Below are 16,271 nucleotides of genomic sequence, written 5' to 3'. Positions count from 1 at the left end.
CAGGCAACAAACACGAAGAGTTCATTAGCTCGGCGATTTCCCGTACTCGCCTCAGCAATCACGCGTTTCGGCAGACTCGACAGCACTGCCAAGAAAGATATCTAGAACCAAGAAGCCCGATCATTTGTGAGCTACATTCAGCCACGAACAATGTATACCGCGATGGTATACAGGAGAAATCGTCTGGTGATATTTAGTGAAATGCAATGCTTATCAGCAAAAGGAAATTAAAATGTCTCAAAATGACAACTTTCCACGGCTGGCATATTGCAGTAGGGTATTCTTTATTTGCTACCTCGCTCAAGTAATCGTGAAGTTTCGACCACTTGACTTAAACAACTTTAGCGTGCTACACATCTACAAGACAGGTGCTTTCCGTGGGGCGTTCTGTATCGAGGTCCAACCTCAAGGACCTTCTAGTAGACGCATTCACTAGCTTCGCTTTCTTCGGCGTTGTCCAATCTGGGCAGGGTTGCGAGCCGCTCTCGAAGCATATTGGCCCTGTCCTTCCCACGGGTGCTCTTCGGCAGAGCGTCAGTGAAATAGACTCCGCCGCGCAGGTGCATGAAGGAGGCAGTTCGTTCTGAGCGAGTGAAAAACGAACAAAAAAACTTGGTTTCAAAGTGACAATTATCGCTTTTTGGTTATGAAACGCGATGATTACACGCTTCATGCGCAGTCAACTTAGTCAGCCAAAGTGCAGAGTACGTTAGCAACCAACGTCAAAGAAATAGGGACGAACTAAAAGAAAGAAAATCAAAGCACAAATTGCAACAACACAGAAGTGATTCGGTGAATTGGAAGCAAAAAATAAATAAGTTCGTAGATCTCAAGTACAGTCGGAATTGATGATATGCGAAGCACGAATTAGGAAGGTTGATTTGTCACTTTAAAATCAGCACAATGTTACAAGGCGGATGCAAATTATGCCGCACATGACTTCCTCGTCATGATTATCCTGTTTGAACGTGTCAGTTACTTTCATCGTCTATTCACGTCACATAATACCAAATTTGCTATATGTGCGTCAGCTAGCAAAACGGGTGCGAGCGCGCTATGAGCGTCGCGTGTAGACATGTTTAGATGACAAGCATCTCATGATTATCATGTTCACACCAGTCACATACCTTTGCCATTCATTCACGTACCGTCATACCAAGTCTTGTATATGTGAAGCTAGCGAGACGGCCGTGAGCTCACCTTGAGTGTGGCGCGTAGTAATGTTCTTAAATGACACGCCTCTCATGATTATCACGTTTGAACTCGTTGTATACCTTCTTCATGCGTCCACGTCCTGTAATACTTAATTTGGCATATGCGAAGCTAGTGAAACGACTGCGAGTGCACCATGAGCATGGCGTGTAGTCATGACTTAGATGACACGCACGTAATAATTTTCACGTAAGGGTCCGTCACTTGTGTTCGCCATGCAGCCATGTCATACCATACTAATTTTTCAACATGCCATGGGAACAAAACCACCGCAAGCGAAGCAAAACCATTAAGTATAAACCATGACATTCTTGACACACGTGTCACGATGTTCATGTTATTACTAGTCACTTATGCTCATCATATGGTCATGTTATGCTATACCAATTTTGGTATCGATTCCATTATCGAAAGGGCCCGGATTGCTAAAAGTCGTAGACAGACAGACAGACAGACAGACAGACAGACAGACAGACAGACAGACAGACAGACAGACAGACAGACAGACAGACAGACAGACAGACAGACAGACAGACAGACAGACAGACAGACAGACAGACAGACAGACAGACAGACAGACAGACAGACAGACAGACAGATAGATAGATAGATAGATAGATAGATAGATAGATAGATAGATAGATAGATAGATAGATAGATAGATAGATAGATAGATAGATAGATAGATAGATAGATAGATAGATAGATAGATAGATAGATAGATAGATAGATAGATAGATAGATAGACGGACGGACGGACGGACGGACGGACGGACGGACGGACGGACGGACGGACGGGCGGACGGATACGCTGAAAGTCACTGAAGTTCGCTGAGAAATGTATTGTAAAAGAACTTGATGTTGGGCTAGTTCGTACATTTCTAAAGCTTAATTCGAGTGCGAACACATGACACACTCTCTCACACACGCACACACCCAGGCATAAAACACACACAGCGCTCACTTCCAACTTTGAAGCGAGCGCTGTGCGTGTTTGATGCCTGGGTGTGTGCGTGTGTGAGTGATGGTGTCGTGTGTTCGCGTTCGCTAAGAAAGGCTTCAAATTTAAAATAAATCTATCTAGCACAGGCTGTTGATAGCGTGGAAGGTCACTTGATCTTGAGTGCTTGGTAGTATCCCGCCTGAATGAGCAAGAGGACCGTTCCCGATTTTCAAAAATCATGGCAATAATCTGAATAAAAAAAGCCTATCCTATAACAAGTGCGCCGGATGACGTACCAGACAACGCAATCGAGTGCGCCTAATGTTCAGGCTCGCGCGCACTAACCAAATGCAGGCCTATAACTGTTAAATGTTTATAAGAAAGGCTTTCGCCAAGAGCAACACTAACAGAAAAAATATATAAGCGTTACCAAAGACTTCCGTGTAGATACAAGTGAAGTGGGACGAAAATTAAACCTGGCGTACAAACACAAAGTGCGTTACAATAATTTATTCACCAATAAAATACATTACGTCTATCACCTGATTAGCCAATGTGTAAAAGTCGAGTCTTTACGAGCACGCAGAGCTATGACTGGCAATACAAAGCATGTTTCGCAGGACGCATCTGATACTCGGCAGTCTCGGCAGTCTGATTGTTCCACTAAGTAACACGACATGGTCAGTAAACGTGAACTGCTCAATATGTCGTATATTCTAAAGATGATAGTCTTTCTTGGGGACCTGCGGCGGAAAAAGTTTGGTCTGTCTGTCTGTCTGTCTGTCTGTCTGTCTGTCTGTCTGTCTGTCTGTCTGTCTGTCTGTCTGTCTGTCTGTCTGTCTGTCTGTCTGTCTGTCTGTCTGTCTGTCTGTCTGTCTGTCTGTCTGTCTGTCTGTCTGTCTGTCTGTCTGTCTGTCTGTCTGTCCATCCGTCCGTCCGTCCGTCCGTTCATCCGCTTACCCGCCCGCTCGCCCGCACTTAACGGTACTCTAAACGGCAGCACTCTGATTAAATCGTCAACGGTTGAGTACTTAAAGAAGAGCAAGTTGAAAACATCATCTGCAATGCATTTAAGCAAATGGCTAACTTGGTCTTCCTCTGTCATGTTGGGCTCGACATGACGGCAAAGGGTAAGGACGTCAATGATGCATGAGACATATGATTTGGTCGAAGTTTGCACTCAACGAGAGAGTTCTTTTGAAGCGACCCATTGGCATCCCAACGCTCTACCAAATAGGTGACGAACCTCCTGTTTGCAGTCACCCCGGCTTCATGAGCCTGAAACCACGTCCCTGCTGTTCTTCAGAAAAGTCATTGTTGGCGAAAATTATTGTAGGGTCCCACCACTAAACCACTGCACGCCGTTCATACTTCGGCATCCAGTCATCAACATCAACGTGGTAGGTGCAGCAGAAGTTACCAGGATCACGCAAGTGAATCAATACGACCAGCTGGACCAGCAGTGCCGGAATCTCGGTTTAAGCGAAACCATCATAATTGGTTTTGCTAACACTGCGGGCTGTCGAAAGACCATGCGCTGCGGAGTACCGTTTTTCGTCGTACCCAGCACCTCCACCAAAACAATGCGCATTTATTTAAAAGAGGAAGTAGTCCAACAGTCAAGATGTCGGCTGTTGTCTTTCCGAACACCAACACCTTTGCTGCATTCACCCCACCGTATAGTTATAGCTGCAACCCCGCAACAGTTTGCATACTGTAATTTTAAGCATCAATAGTCTTGCACATAAAAGCATCAGTCTTCGTATAGCATGCAGATGGAGCAACTACGTGGTGCCGCATCAAGACTCTTCCACTCAGCTGCGCGACATACCCGATTTGTGTGGCTTTTGAACACATTATAAAAATATAGTTACGATGAAATCACGAATATCTTTGACTATATATAGTCGACAGTGTTTCCATTCCCAACAGGGCCTCATCACAAGTTCTAAACTTTCGTTGGTCTCTCTAACTGTGCAAGGCTTTGACTGTGATGGGTTTTGAACCAGACACTAAACCAAGAAGAACGCCCTCGACTTTTGTCCGGCCTCACCTGGAAAGTTCATTCAGCCAGGATGACAAAATATCATCAAGGCGCATGATGTTTTCAATACCTAAAACTGCACGAAGGGTCTACTGACATAAAAACCTGATCAGTTTCACCGATCACACCATCACTGTCAGTCGGGTTCCTTAAAATTCTGCCTTTTCTCATCCTTCACCAGATGAGGTATACGTCATCACACAACGCGTCAAGAAACTGCCCTTCGCCGCAGAATGTTGCTGCGGAACAAGCGGCTCGTGAAGCCAGGCAATCGCATTGCTTACATCACGAGTGCTGTCGGCAGAATATCAGAGCGAAGCTTCATAGCGAAGCTTCTGGATGGTTCTGACCCATCGCGTCCGCAGGCAACAAACCCGTAAAACAAAGCAGCCAGTACTAATAATAATAACCAGAATCGGGCTTTTCTTTCCGACAAGCCGCTCGTAATGAATTTTATTTGGTCCAGCAAAACGCGACAAAACGCGCACCTGGCTAATCCCACGACGGAACCGACAGGTCTAGCCTGCCGGCTTAATCCCCGGCCTGCTGGATGGCCAGGATTTGATCTTCGAAGACGGGACTTCGCAAGAGCGTGTCTCACTTTTCCTTGTTGAACGTCGGGCACAGCGACCCGCACTCTCAGAGCACGTGAGGCAAGGTAGCAACCTCACCACAAGCCGCGCAAAATACTACTTGCGTAAATATGCAGATAGATATAATTAAGGAACGTAGGATTAGGGTAAGACTTGTTTGGCAGGAGTCTGAGCGTGACCGCCTGCGCTCTGTTTAGCTTGGTATGAGGGGGCGGGAAGAGCCCTCTATCTAAATAAAAGAATATCGTTATCTTATTGTGCGTGCTAGGAGCGGCCTTGTGTCCAGGAGAAAAATCGCCTGATCTGAGGGCAGCGTGGTCGGTAAAGCCACGCGCAGCCTCGTGGGCAGACTCGTTAAGGTTCATTCACAGGAACTCCCTCAATTGCTCCGACGTGAGCAGGGAACCAGAAGACGCTGTGTGTGGCGCTGTCACTGTTTCTGGCGCCTTTCAGAATATGAACCACTTGTCGTGCTACCCGGCCGTTCTGAAATGAAATGCTCTCACGGCTGCTTTGGAGTCGCTATGCACGCTGTCTTTCCGACCGTGTTGCATGGCGAGTGCAATGGCCACTTGCTCGGCCACCTCGGGGTCCGTCGTCCGAACCGAGGCACAGTTGATGATCTTGCACTGCGTGTCCACAGCGGAAACCACAAGAAGTCTTGCCATTTCGGTACTCGGCGGCATCTACGAAGCTTGCCTCGATCTTGTTCTTGGAAATTTGCTGATGTATCATCGCCGCTCTTGCCCTGCGATGACCTGCGTTGTGCACTGATGGACATTGCGGGGCAGTGGAGCAACGACGAGTTTCTCCGTTATTTCTCTGGATAATTGTGTGTCTAGCCAAATTCTTGGTGGGAGCGAGTCCAAGTTCTTCTAGTATGGGCCTCCCGGCCAGCGTGGTAGAGAGCCGAGCTAGCTGGGCCCGTTCCTGAGCATCGGCTATCTCCTCCAGGGTGTTGTGTATGCCGAGCCGAAGGAGGTTCTCGGTATGTGTTCTGACGGCAGCTCGAGGGCTCTCTTGACCATTTTCCTATGAAGGCATTAAGGTTGTCACGCTCTGCTCTGAGCCTGTTGTGCATGGCCACCATGTAAGTGAAGTGACACAGCACAAAGGCGTTAATGAGCTGAAGCAGGCTGTCTTCTTTGAGGCCCCGACATGTGTTCATGACTCTTCAAAGGAGGTGAAAGCGGCCTTTAGAGTGGCTTTAAAGCGGCCTTTAGAGTTCGGTCTTTAGAGTAATCTTGCGCATTGCAGTGCCGTTGCCGCCACGTGATTCAATAAACATACCCAGGACTCTGGTGGTGTCGACCCTTGGTATTGGGTCGCCACTCCGAGTGAACAAGTGAATGTCACTTTCAGAGACGGGCTTCCAACCCTTGGGTCTGCCCCCTTTTTTTTCTTTTCTGTAAAGCAGGAGTTCGGACTTAGTTGGGGAGCACCTGAGTCCGGTAGATAGAAGGCACTGTTCCGTTATGTCTACCGTCTCTTGCATCGAACTTTCCACTAGTCCTTCACTGCCGCTGGTGCACCAGATTGTGATGTCGTCAGCGTAGGTGGTGTGGTTGGCACCTTCGACTTGGGCCAGTTTCTTCGAAAGGCCGACCATGCAGATGTTGAATAGAGTGAGCGAAATGACCGAGCCTTGCGGTGTACCCCGTGGGCCAAGCAGCACCTCATCAGAGACATCACCAAACTGCAGTTTCGCTTTCCTCCTGGTCAAAAACGGACGAACGTAGTTATACAGTTTGGGACCCAGCTCGAGGTTCGCGACAGAAGCCAGTATGTAAGAGTGGAGAGCATTGTTAAACGCCTTCTCGAGGTCGAGTCCGAGCAAGGCCCTGGTGTCCCTGGTACTGACGTCAATTATTTATGCATGATCATCTTCATGGCGTCTTGCGTCGACAAGCCGGCTCGGAAGCCAAGCATGTTTTGAGTATAGACGTTGTTGTCTTCCAGATGTCGGCTTAATCGATTGAGGACGATGTGCTCCGTCACTTACCCTACGCAGGACGTAAGAGAGATGGTTCAGAGGTTATAAATATTTGGAGTCTGGCCTGGTCTGGGGATCAGAACTGTCGTGGCAGTCTTTCATTTTTCTGGGACGCTGCCATTTCTCCACGTCTCGTTGATCATCTCTGTGAGGTATTCGATTGAATCATCATCAAGATTTCTCATCACGTTCATTGATGGCGTGCTTGTCGTTCAATAGTAGCGCGTTTTAGATGACTGAATTTTTTAGTTTCGTAGTAGAACATAGGTTACGAGAATCAGCAAGTAGCGTTTATCATGCTGTGGCAAACGTGCATTCAACCAAATGGAGACAATGTAAAAAGACAATGTCCCTGTAGAAAATGTTGAAAAGTAAATATGTTCTTAGTTGCGCACATTTTCACTGCAAAAGATAAATAAGGCAGTTTTTTTAATTATATTTTCTTTATGAGAGTGTTTTTTTTTCTTATAGGTAAATATTCCTGTAAGGTCTGTCGCCGCAGGCCATAGAGGTGAGCCTTCTTTGTCGAAGAAAGGTGCGCTTCCCCAAGTGCCATTTCTTTGGAGATGATAATCCCGGCGAAATGACGTCCGTTCTGGTTAGAAGATCGTGGTTGGTCGCCGCTTTTGACAATCGGCTAGGTGGTCCTCGGCCAGCGAAGTGCCCGCCGGTGACGTGAGGACATCCAGTGTATCGGCACACATCTATCTGGATTAGAGTACCTGGGATGGCTGTCACTCTGGACAGCATAGTCATATCGCAGTAATGGCAGGGGGCCCACGGCCAGACGGCGCCACCATTGTGTGCGTTCGCACAGTTCGCGGAACGTAGTGTGCAGGCCGGTCCTTTCACCTCTCTCTCTCCGGCCGAGAGGTCGAGTGCTTGAATAAGAGAACGAGATGAGAGGACGGCAACAAATGTGTTTAGTCTGTCCAATAAACGGACTGAATTGTTTTGGTTGGCCGTGAGGAGAATCGGGAGGGGCAACCAAGGGGTTACAACTTGGCTCCCGTTTCCTCGTGGTCGTTCTGGTTGCAGCAAACAGTGTTCTGCACTGTCGGCTCTGCCGAGGCAACATGCGATGGTCCCAATTGTGAAAGAGTCTCGGTAAATATGTACATACGTTCCTGTACATAAAGTCAAGTTGCAACGTATCGAAAGGCGCTGGTCTCCATCCTTTACAAGCAGCAGCAGCAGCCACGACAAGACAAGACGAACACCATGCAACCAACCTTCCACTCCCATCTACAGCAACAGCCGCTACGCAGCTGGGAGAGTTCTGCTCAAGGGAACAGAGGGAGTGGGTAGAAGGTTGAGTTTTGATATTCCCCAAGGATAAGAAAAAATAAACTCCCGCTTATTTCGGGCTTCATCGCGAAAGCCGTACCGCTTTTTGCGGAGAGGCTTCGTTTGTGATAATTATTGGCTTGTTAGCTCGGTAGCATCGAGCGACTCTACGTATAATGAGGATTCTCCATGCGCGTCGTGAATCGTTTCCTTGCCACCACTTCTGTCTTTTCTCCTCCCTCAGGTCGCCTCTGCCACAGATGTCGAGAAACTCAGCGGGGGCACCATGATGGCACGCTCTACCAGTTGTTGCGCCCCTTCGTCCTGTGACGCAGAAATCGTGCTAGCTCTGTTATCAGCAGTCAATTGTCCTTTATGTCAGAAGACCGCGTGTCGCTCACTAGAAGGAATTATGCCCTCACTTCCCCGAAAGGAATCGTGAGGAAATGCGAATGCTTTGCGTAGCGTCCATAACAACGTTTCGCACGTGAGAACCAAGCGTTAGAAGAATAATGTTTGTTTTTCTTACACCGTGCAGCCAATAGTGCCGTTCGATGCACGTGGCGTTCTTCTGTCGCGAGAAACGCGGTATGTGTTTTCAGCTCTAGTAGCTAGCGTGCACGGTAAAAAAAACCGCTACACAAACGACGGCAGCACAAACGCTACAAACGCGTTTCAAAGGCACAGCATTGAGGCGGTGGAAGAAAGGAAGGAAAATAAGAGGGAAAAACGGCAGGGAGGTTAACCAGCCTATAGGCACCCGATTTGCTACCCTGCGCATGCGAGAGAGACGGGGGAGATGAAAGATCAAGAGCTGAGAGAAAAGAGAGATAAACACAACACATTCGGCAGCCCACGCGCGCACACTAAGAGGTGGTGGCAAGTAACGTTCAAGTGAATGAGGTGGGGGCTCCGGTTTTAAGGGACGAGGAAAAGTGCGCGTGCCCGCAGCTGTTGCTGACAGCTGCCTACGCCAAAGCGTGGTATGAAGGGGCTCCGGTTGCTAGGGACGCGTGCGCCTGCAGCTCTTGCTATGGGAGAGGGCGGTGTACGGATCTCGCGGACGCCTGACATAGCCGGACTAAAAACGCATCCGCATTTAAAACAGTTTGCATTCAAAGATTGCCTGCAGTGACAATGCTCATATTATGCACGAATGATCACGAAAACGAAGTAAAACCACTGCCTCGGAACGTGCCACAACAGCCGCTACGCTCGCTATCTCCTAGTTTCCTAATAGTTAGTGCTCTGAATCGTTTTATCGTCCTGGTGTTTTTGGTGTTACTGTGAAAGCGTTATTCGACCAGCTGTAATTTAATTGCAGTATGGCTCTTTGTGGTCCGAGGAGAAAGTTGATGGGCATCTAAACCCGGCATTTTGTATGCTCAGAAATTTGAAAAGGTTGCTTCTCGCTTACATCATTCCTTCCTTCAACTATCTTGCCTGGTTACTTGCATGTATTTCTCACTTGTGTGCAGCGTACTTCGTTGTTTGTATTTCGTTACGCGTGCAAAGTAAATTTTTTTCTAGCTTTCTCACTTTTTTTCTTCTCTTTTGTTCTTACCAGCCACGTAGCGCTTCAAGTCATTGGCAAGGTCCTGGTTTTGGGAATATCCGTGCTTTGTGACAACCATGGCAGCAGGGAACTCTTCACCATCCGGACAGGGTATGCCTACCACGGCCACCTCTTCTACGGCAGCGTGTTCCATCAGGCAGCATTCTATCTCAGCTGGATTTACCTTCCTCGATTGGCACACCATCACTTCCTTCAGCCGACCACACAAAAACAGTCTTCCATCGTGGTCGTAGTAACCAAGGTCACCTGCGCTGACAGTTAATGAATAAGGTGACAGCAATTCGATCAAGTTGCCAGTTTAAGTATACATTCCGCTCAATAACAAAACATGGAGGCTATTCAGTGAACAGCAGAGCACCTATAGCGCGTTCATATATATGGCCAAGTAAGTTTGCAAAATACCAGAACACGTTCAATGCCCCGTGCAGCCTGTAGCAGTAGCCAATAATCTTTGCATGACAATGTGGTCAGCTCAATCAAATTACCGGCCGAAGAGTGATTAACAGGCTGTGTAGTGAGGTTGCAGAAAAGTTCTGGTTTTTCTCAATTTTCATGGTCAGCGTATTTTTTTCTGTGAGTGGATTGTAGATAGAAATTGATTTTAATTTATATGCCGGTTTTAAAGTTCCAAAGCCAACACATGATTATGGGAGACGCCTTACGTAGTGGAGGACTCCGGAAATATCGACCACTTGGGATTCTTGAACGTGCACCCAAATCTGAGCCCCTCGGGTTCATAATGTTCTCGCCTCCTTAGAAAACGCAGCCGCCGCAGCCGGGATCTGCGGGTCAGCAGCCGAGTACCTTAGCCACTACACTCTCAGTTAGGGGCCAGATAACGAACGGCGTATAGGCGGCGCGCTCCTGCGTACTGACTAAAATCCTGTCTATAGGGAGCTCAGCAATAAAAAAATACCCGTGACAGGCGCGGGGTGCGGAAGTAACACCTATGGCTGGTAAGACCAGGTGCAAGAAGGAAAAAAAAAGAAAAAAAAGGAGAGCCGCCATCTCTGTCACGCCAGCCTGGGGCCAGGAGCCGGTATCAACTTACGCAGAACTGTTCAGCGACAAGCTTGAGCACAGAAAAAAAGAGAAACGCCCCACCCCCCCCTGCCTCCGCCACGCCAGCTGGACGCCCGGCGCCGGCATCAAGTTCACCTTCACTTGCATGCCGTGGCATTTGTGTGTCGCCGTTTCGTCCCACTGCCTTGTGATGGTCGTTTTTCTACAAGATGGTCGGGGGCGGAAACATTTTACAGTGCCTTACGGCACACTTTATTCAAGATGTCATGCATCTCCCTGCTTTTGTGCAAACACTGGGATGTGCAGCCTCAGTGTTACTCGTTTGATTTCAATAAAAAGTACAAACAAATTTTCGTTTATCATTTGTAGAGCTATGACATTGTGTCATGCACTAAATAAAAGAGTACTAGTGCATGCGCGACAGCTTACTGAAACACTGGCCTATATATGTTGATGCTCGTTTTCCACGAAACAAGTTGAACTGACGATTTTAGAAAAGCATGGCAAAAAGGAAACAAGCCGAAGGCAGTGAGACAGAGAAAGATCAAAATTGAAAATCGATTGGTTGATGCTTGATTAGTGTTTGCGTAATTTGATGATGAACATCAAGTACAGAAGTATGCTTACACGAGTACGGAAGTACAGAAGAAGTACGAAAGTACATAAGTATTCTTGGTGCAATAAAACTACAAAAAATAATAAAGGATAAGTTTTAGATTAAATTAAGAGCGCACACCTTGGGAATACGCAGTTTAGACTGTGGTGGGTATCACTTTTGTAATTTGCCATTATACGCATTTGTCATTGTGGTGGCAGTCACAATTGAATTGATTTGTTTTGGGACGGCTTTGTTTGTGGCATCTTTGGTTTTGTGCGCATCGTGGAAGCGCAGCGTAGCATGCGTATATATTGGCTTCAAGAAACGACAATAAACATTTGGTAGTCTGCGCTCTGTCCTGTCTCCGTTGTTTTCCTTCAAGTTTGTGCAGCACATCATTTTTTCAAGAAAAAAAAAACGTTTCTATCAGCTCTACATATTACATAACGTGATACTAAATTTGGTATCACGTGAAGTGAATAGGCAACGAAGGTAAATGACACGTCCACAGACAATAATCATGGCATAGAAGTCATGTACGGCATAGTTTACGTCCACCTGGTAACGTCTTGATGGTTTGAAAGTGACGTATAAACCTTCCTCGTCTGTGCTTCGCAAATCATCGATTTCCACAGTAGTGTGCTCAGATTTGGGTGCACGTTAAAAAACCCCAGGTGGTTGAAATTTCCGGAGCCCTTCACTAAGGCGTCTCTTATAATCATAAGGTGGTTTTGGGACCACATATTTAGACTCCACATAACACTCAATCAATTTTCACGGTACGTGGGATATGCCAATTTTATGTAATCAATAGAGCCTTCTCCCGTGCTAAGCATTACGTCGCTGTTCTTTGGAAGTACTAGTGCGTCATTCATGTATGTGTTTAGGGATAGTTAAGCTCTTTTGTTAGCGAAGGAGCATAGGCAATAGGTTCTCGAAGACTAAAATAGTAGTAAACGTGTTTAATGCGTATTTAGTTAATCGATCAGACCGAATACACCGAATAGTACTCCGATTGCCTTCAAAAAGTGTTTTGCTAAGACAAGAAGCCTGATCAAAATCGTTCAGTTGAATAATGAAATAGCTTCCTTCTTAGAGCTTGTGTCTTTCAATTTAAGCCTGTTGTTACAACTATGTGCTCTTTTGTGCTTGTGGTACCTGCGATGCACAGAAAAATTGCTCCAATTTATTCTGCAGTTGCTGAATGGGGCTGTTTCACTCTTTTCTTCATTTCCTCAATAATTCTAGTGTGGGGCGTGTGCTTTTACCCACCCTCACACTTTGGAAGCGCAGCGCTGCCGTAGTTATGAAACGCCTAAATGGTTTCATATATCCGTAATGTCACTGTCTTCCAAGTGCAGAGATATCGGGAACACCGGCTATAACAAAATAACCGGTCCACAGACGTTAATCGGAGACGACCCGTTCATTCGTCATGGAGCCCAAGTTGTCCTTTTCTTAGAGTGTGCCTGTCTCCACTTCACCCGCTTCCACATTCTGGCCCACTCCAAGAAAATATTCTGCAACGTCCTGCCAGGGGGTCCAAGATCACTCGCACGTATCGATGATGTCTGTACCACTCCAGGTTGCTCCGATGCGGATTATTATTGAACATCCTTCCTGGGGGGCCAACAAGAATTGTGCCAATCTAGAGAGCAGTATGTGTTGAAAATGCACTTGCTTTACTACCGGGAGTGCCTGTGCACTATGTCCTTTTAATGGCGGCTGTCGGACACCTTGCCGTCTCCGGAACCGATGCTGATGAGGCGGAGGCTGTTTTTGACGTGTCTTAGGCTTACGTACTCGGCGTGCAGAAGTACGAAGACGTGATGCCTGTCGTAGTGGTCGCCCAAAAGGAAGGTGGCAGGTCTGAGACGAGTTGTTCAAGTACGGCGTCACCACGGACACGCTGGCGCTGACGACGTCGACGCACACGGCAGTGATGAGCATCGACCTGATTGCCCAGCGTCTTAGCCTCTTTCAAGTTGCTGCCACTGGTGACCGCGTACTCAGGTTCATGGCACTTCTTTCCTGGGGAGATACCTTACTCCCATACAGATAGTTCGTAGTACTTGTCTGAGATTCGTGAAGGCGCTTTATCTATCCCGATGGTGCCAAAACGCCGCATCGAAGATGTGCCTGTGTGCGTTGCAGAAGGATTACGGCTCAAGACAAACAGTGCGCTTGACGGGCACTGTATGTTGTCAGGTAACAAGAGTCCTTGTACCATCCAGCGAAACATTGTCTCTATTGCTGTTAACGTTTCGGTTATGCAGTCGATTTTGCCAGTGCTAACCTTCCAATAGAAGTCAGACCCATCAGTACGGTGATTCTTAAAATTGGAAAAGAAAAGAAAAGCGAACCCGGCAACTGTCTGCAGCAAAAGTGCGACACCTCAGCAGTGGTTCACAGGGGAAGGGGAATGAGGGGGGGGGGTCATAGACATGAGCGGAGAGAGGAAAGAGGAAGGAGAAATCTATGGTCTTTGTACTCTGCCCAAGATCTGCGTGTATGCAACAATACGTGAGTGGACTCAACGTTACCATAGAGTTTCCTAAAATTAACTAGAGGGGACTCTGGCGCTACGATCATTCAGCGACCATGGGAATGATAGGTAGTACACAGATTTGCCTAGTCTTCATGCTTGAGGGTGGCGAATCGCACTTGTGGCTTCGTTTATTGCTGTGTTTCAGTTTTGTTTCGAAGGAAAGAACAAACCCTTTTGAACTTCGTGACCCGATTTGAAAAGGTAAACCTAAAAAAATACGACGGTGAAGCACAACCGCTGAACATTTGCTGATTTTGGTTTCGTGGAAAAGCAGCTCCAAGCCACATGAACCCACACGGAGCTAGAAGCAGGCCAGAAGTACGAAAATTAGACAAATCTGTGTACTATTCATCATTCCCATGCTCACTGAAGCACCGTGCGTCGCAGCTCCCATAGGTACTAGCGCCAGAGTTCCCTCTAGTGTATATTAGGAAACTATGTATGTGACTACTCTGGGTGGTAGTCACAGTTGGCGTGTTTAGTGGTGGTGATTGAGGAAACGCTGGGGATCTTGCGTTGGGCTGCGGATGCTCGGCTGGCCGTTAGAACTCGCAGGTGATTGTCAGGTGGCGTCGCTGACAGATACCACACATAAGATTGAATGATTTTTTTGCACTTTCTGGCGATATGTTTTCGTGTTGCACAGCGGAAACAACAATTGGTGTATTGTAGCCTTGCCCGCTTCTCTTCACTAGATAGGTTGGCGTTGCAGCCAGCGATCATGTGATCCTTGCTGTTGCAGAGTGGGCACGCCAGTATAACAAACAAGGTAGACCCCGTTTGGGCGTTTTCTGACGGTATGTTTCTGTTCAATACATTTTTTCGCATATGTGGGAGCTGGGTTCATCTTGCGACGCACGACGAGACTGTAACCGGCCTTCTTCCCGGATTTTCACTTGAATGCGGAGAAACGTTAGGAAATCCTCGGCTAGCCAGGTTCGCTCTTCAGGCGTTTCGGTGATGCTGGAGGCGCCGTTTGATTCTTTGGATTTCTGCCTGTAAGTAATGGCGATATCCTCCGGCAGACATCGCATCAGGACATGGTTTAAGACCACAGGTCGGGCACAACTCCTAAACCTTCGAAGGCACTCACGTGGAACTGCACACTATCGTGCAGCAGACGAAGCCTCAAACCATCTAACGAGCTTTTCACTGGGCGTAGTGCAAGCAGATGATCAACATGCTCGTCCACAAGCAGATCTAGCTTGCCGTTCAAAACTATCCATGACGGCCTTGACTTCAAGGTCGTGATTCTGCTCTGCTAGACGAATGCCTTAGACCACTCGCTTCGCGCTCCCGGTTTAGTAGGCGAGGGGTACTTGATTTTTAGGGGCGAAGCTCCTTTAAGCGGCACTCGTTCGTCCCCCATCGTAGTTCGTAACGTGTCTTACGCTTTGACCAGCAAGGTGGTGCCGGTCGGAGATTTCTCCGGTGCGCTGTTGAACAATAAAAATTCGCAGCTTGCGCGTTATTTTAAATCTGAATTCTCCTGTCTCTCATTCCTCATTAGCAGCCATTGGCATGTACATTGAACACTATCTGACAAGAAAGGGTTGCTACGTTATACTCGCTGGGCGTAACCTCCTTGGTTTTAGAAAGGTTTAGCGAGCGTTGGGCCGCAGTACCATGAATACAGTGAACTAGTATATACCATGAATTTGAGGTGGTTAAAGGTGGGAAGTAGACACGAAGCGCAAGGCATAAGAAAGTGTGCATGTGCCACCTCTCGTTTAGTCCTTGGAATGTCCCCTGGATGGTGGTGCTTCTGTATGCGGAATATATGATGAAAAGATGCGAGATGGGGGTACTTGGAGTGCTGACTAGATGGACGAACGGACACACAGACAGATGCATGGACGGACGCACGGACGACTGCACGGACGGATGGACGCATGGACGGACGCAGGGGCGGATGCATGGACGAGCGCAGGGACGGACGCTTGGATGGACGTGCGGACGCATGAACAGACGCACGCACGGATGGGCAGATGGACGCACGGACGGTCACACAGACGGACGCATGGACGGACGGAAGCAAGAACAAATGGACGGACGGATGCTTCGCGCCACTCTCCATCATTCAACCCGTGGATATGCTGCCATTTTTTTAAGCATGGCAGCTCGGTGATCTTGTGGATGGTAGCCTCGAAACGGTCCCGAATGGACTGCCATCCACGAAAACTGCCATCAAACGTGGACATCTAGAGCTGAGGCAGTTGAACCGCAAGCGGACGGTGCGCTCTCACCTGCCCTGCTGCTTCGTTGAAGTGCGGGCGTTCGTAGTTGTTTGGCCCGGATCCAGTTCCTGTAGCCAGAACTTTGCTCGTGACAGGGCGTAAAGAATCTTTTCGTTGTACTCATTTGCTGCTTCCACTTCATGGTCCATGTCTTCTTCGTTCATTGCCGTCAGAATTACTTCTTCAAGCCTCGATAGTGCTATTTCTTTATCCTTCA

The 16,271-nt window shown here is 47.7% G+C and overlaps 1 protein-coding gene across 1 annotated transcript in view; it reads right to left on the bottom strand.

Annotated features, from left to right (window-relative positions):
- Positions 1-265: 265 nt before the first annotated feature.
- The window catches only part of LOC119159442 (luciferin 4-monooxygenase), a 47,412-nt gene continuing 31,406 nt past the window's right edge, over positions 266-16,271 (bottom strand). Inside the window, exons 9-10 of the mRNA XM_075865275.1 lie at positions 9,637-9,894; positions 266-583 (exon numbers count right to left, since the gene is read on the bottom strand). Of these exons, the coding sequence (XP_075721390.1) occupies positions 417-583; positions 9,637-9,894 (425 nt within the window). The 3' untranslated portion in view covers positions 266-416. The remainder of the gene's footprint in view (positions 584-9,636; positions 9,895-16,271) is intronic.

This window comes from Rhipicephalus microplus, chromosome 1 (assembly GCF_043290135.1).
Source record: "Rhipicephalus microplus isolate Deutch F79 chromosome 1, USDA_Rmic, whole genome shotgun sequence".
In the NCBI taxonomy this organism is placed as follows: Eukaryota; Metazoa; Arthropoda; class Arachnida; order Ixodida; family Ixodidae; genus Rhipicephalus; species Rhipicephalus microplus.
This window is presented reverse-complemented; position numbering and strand designations above follow the sequence as displayed.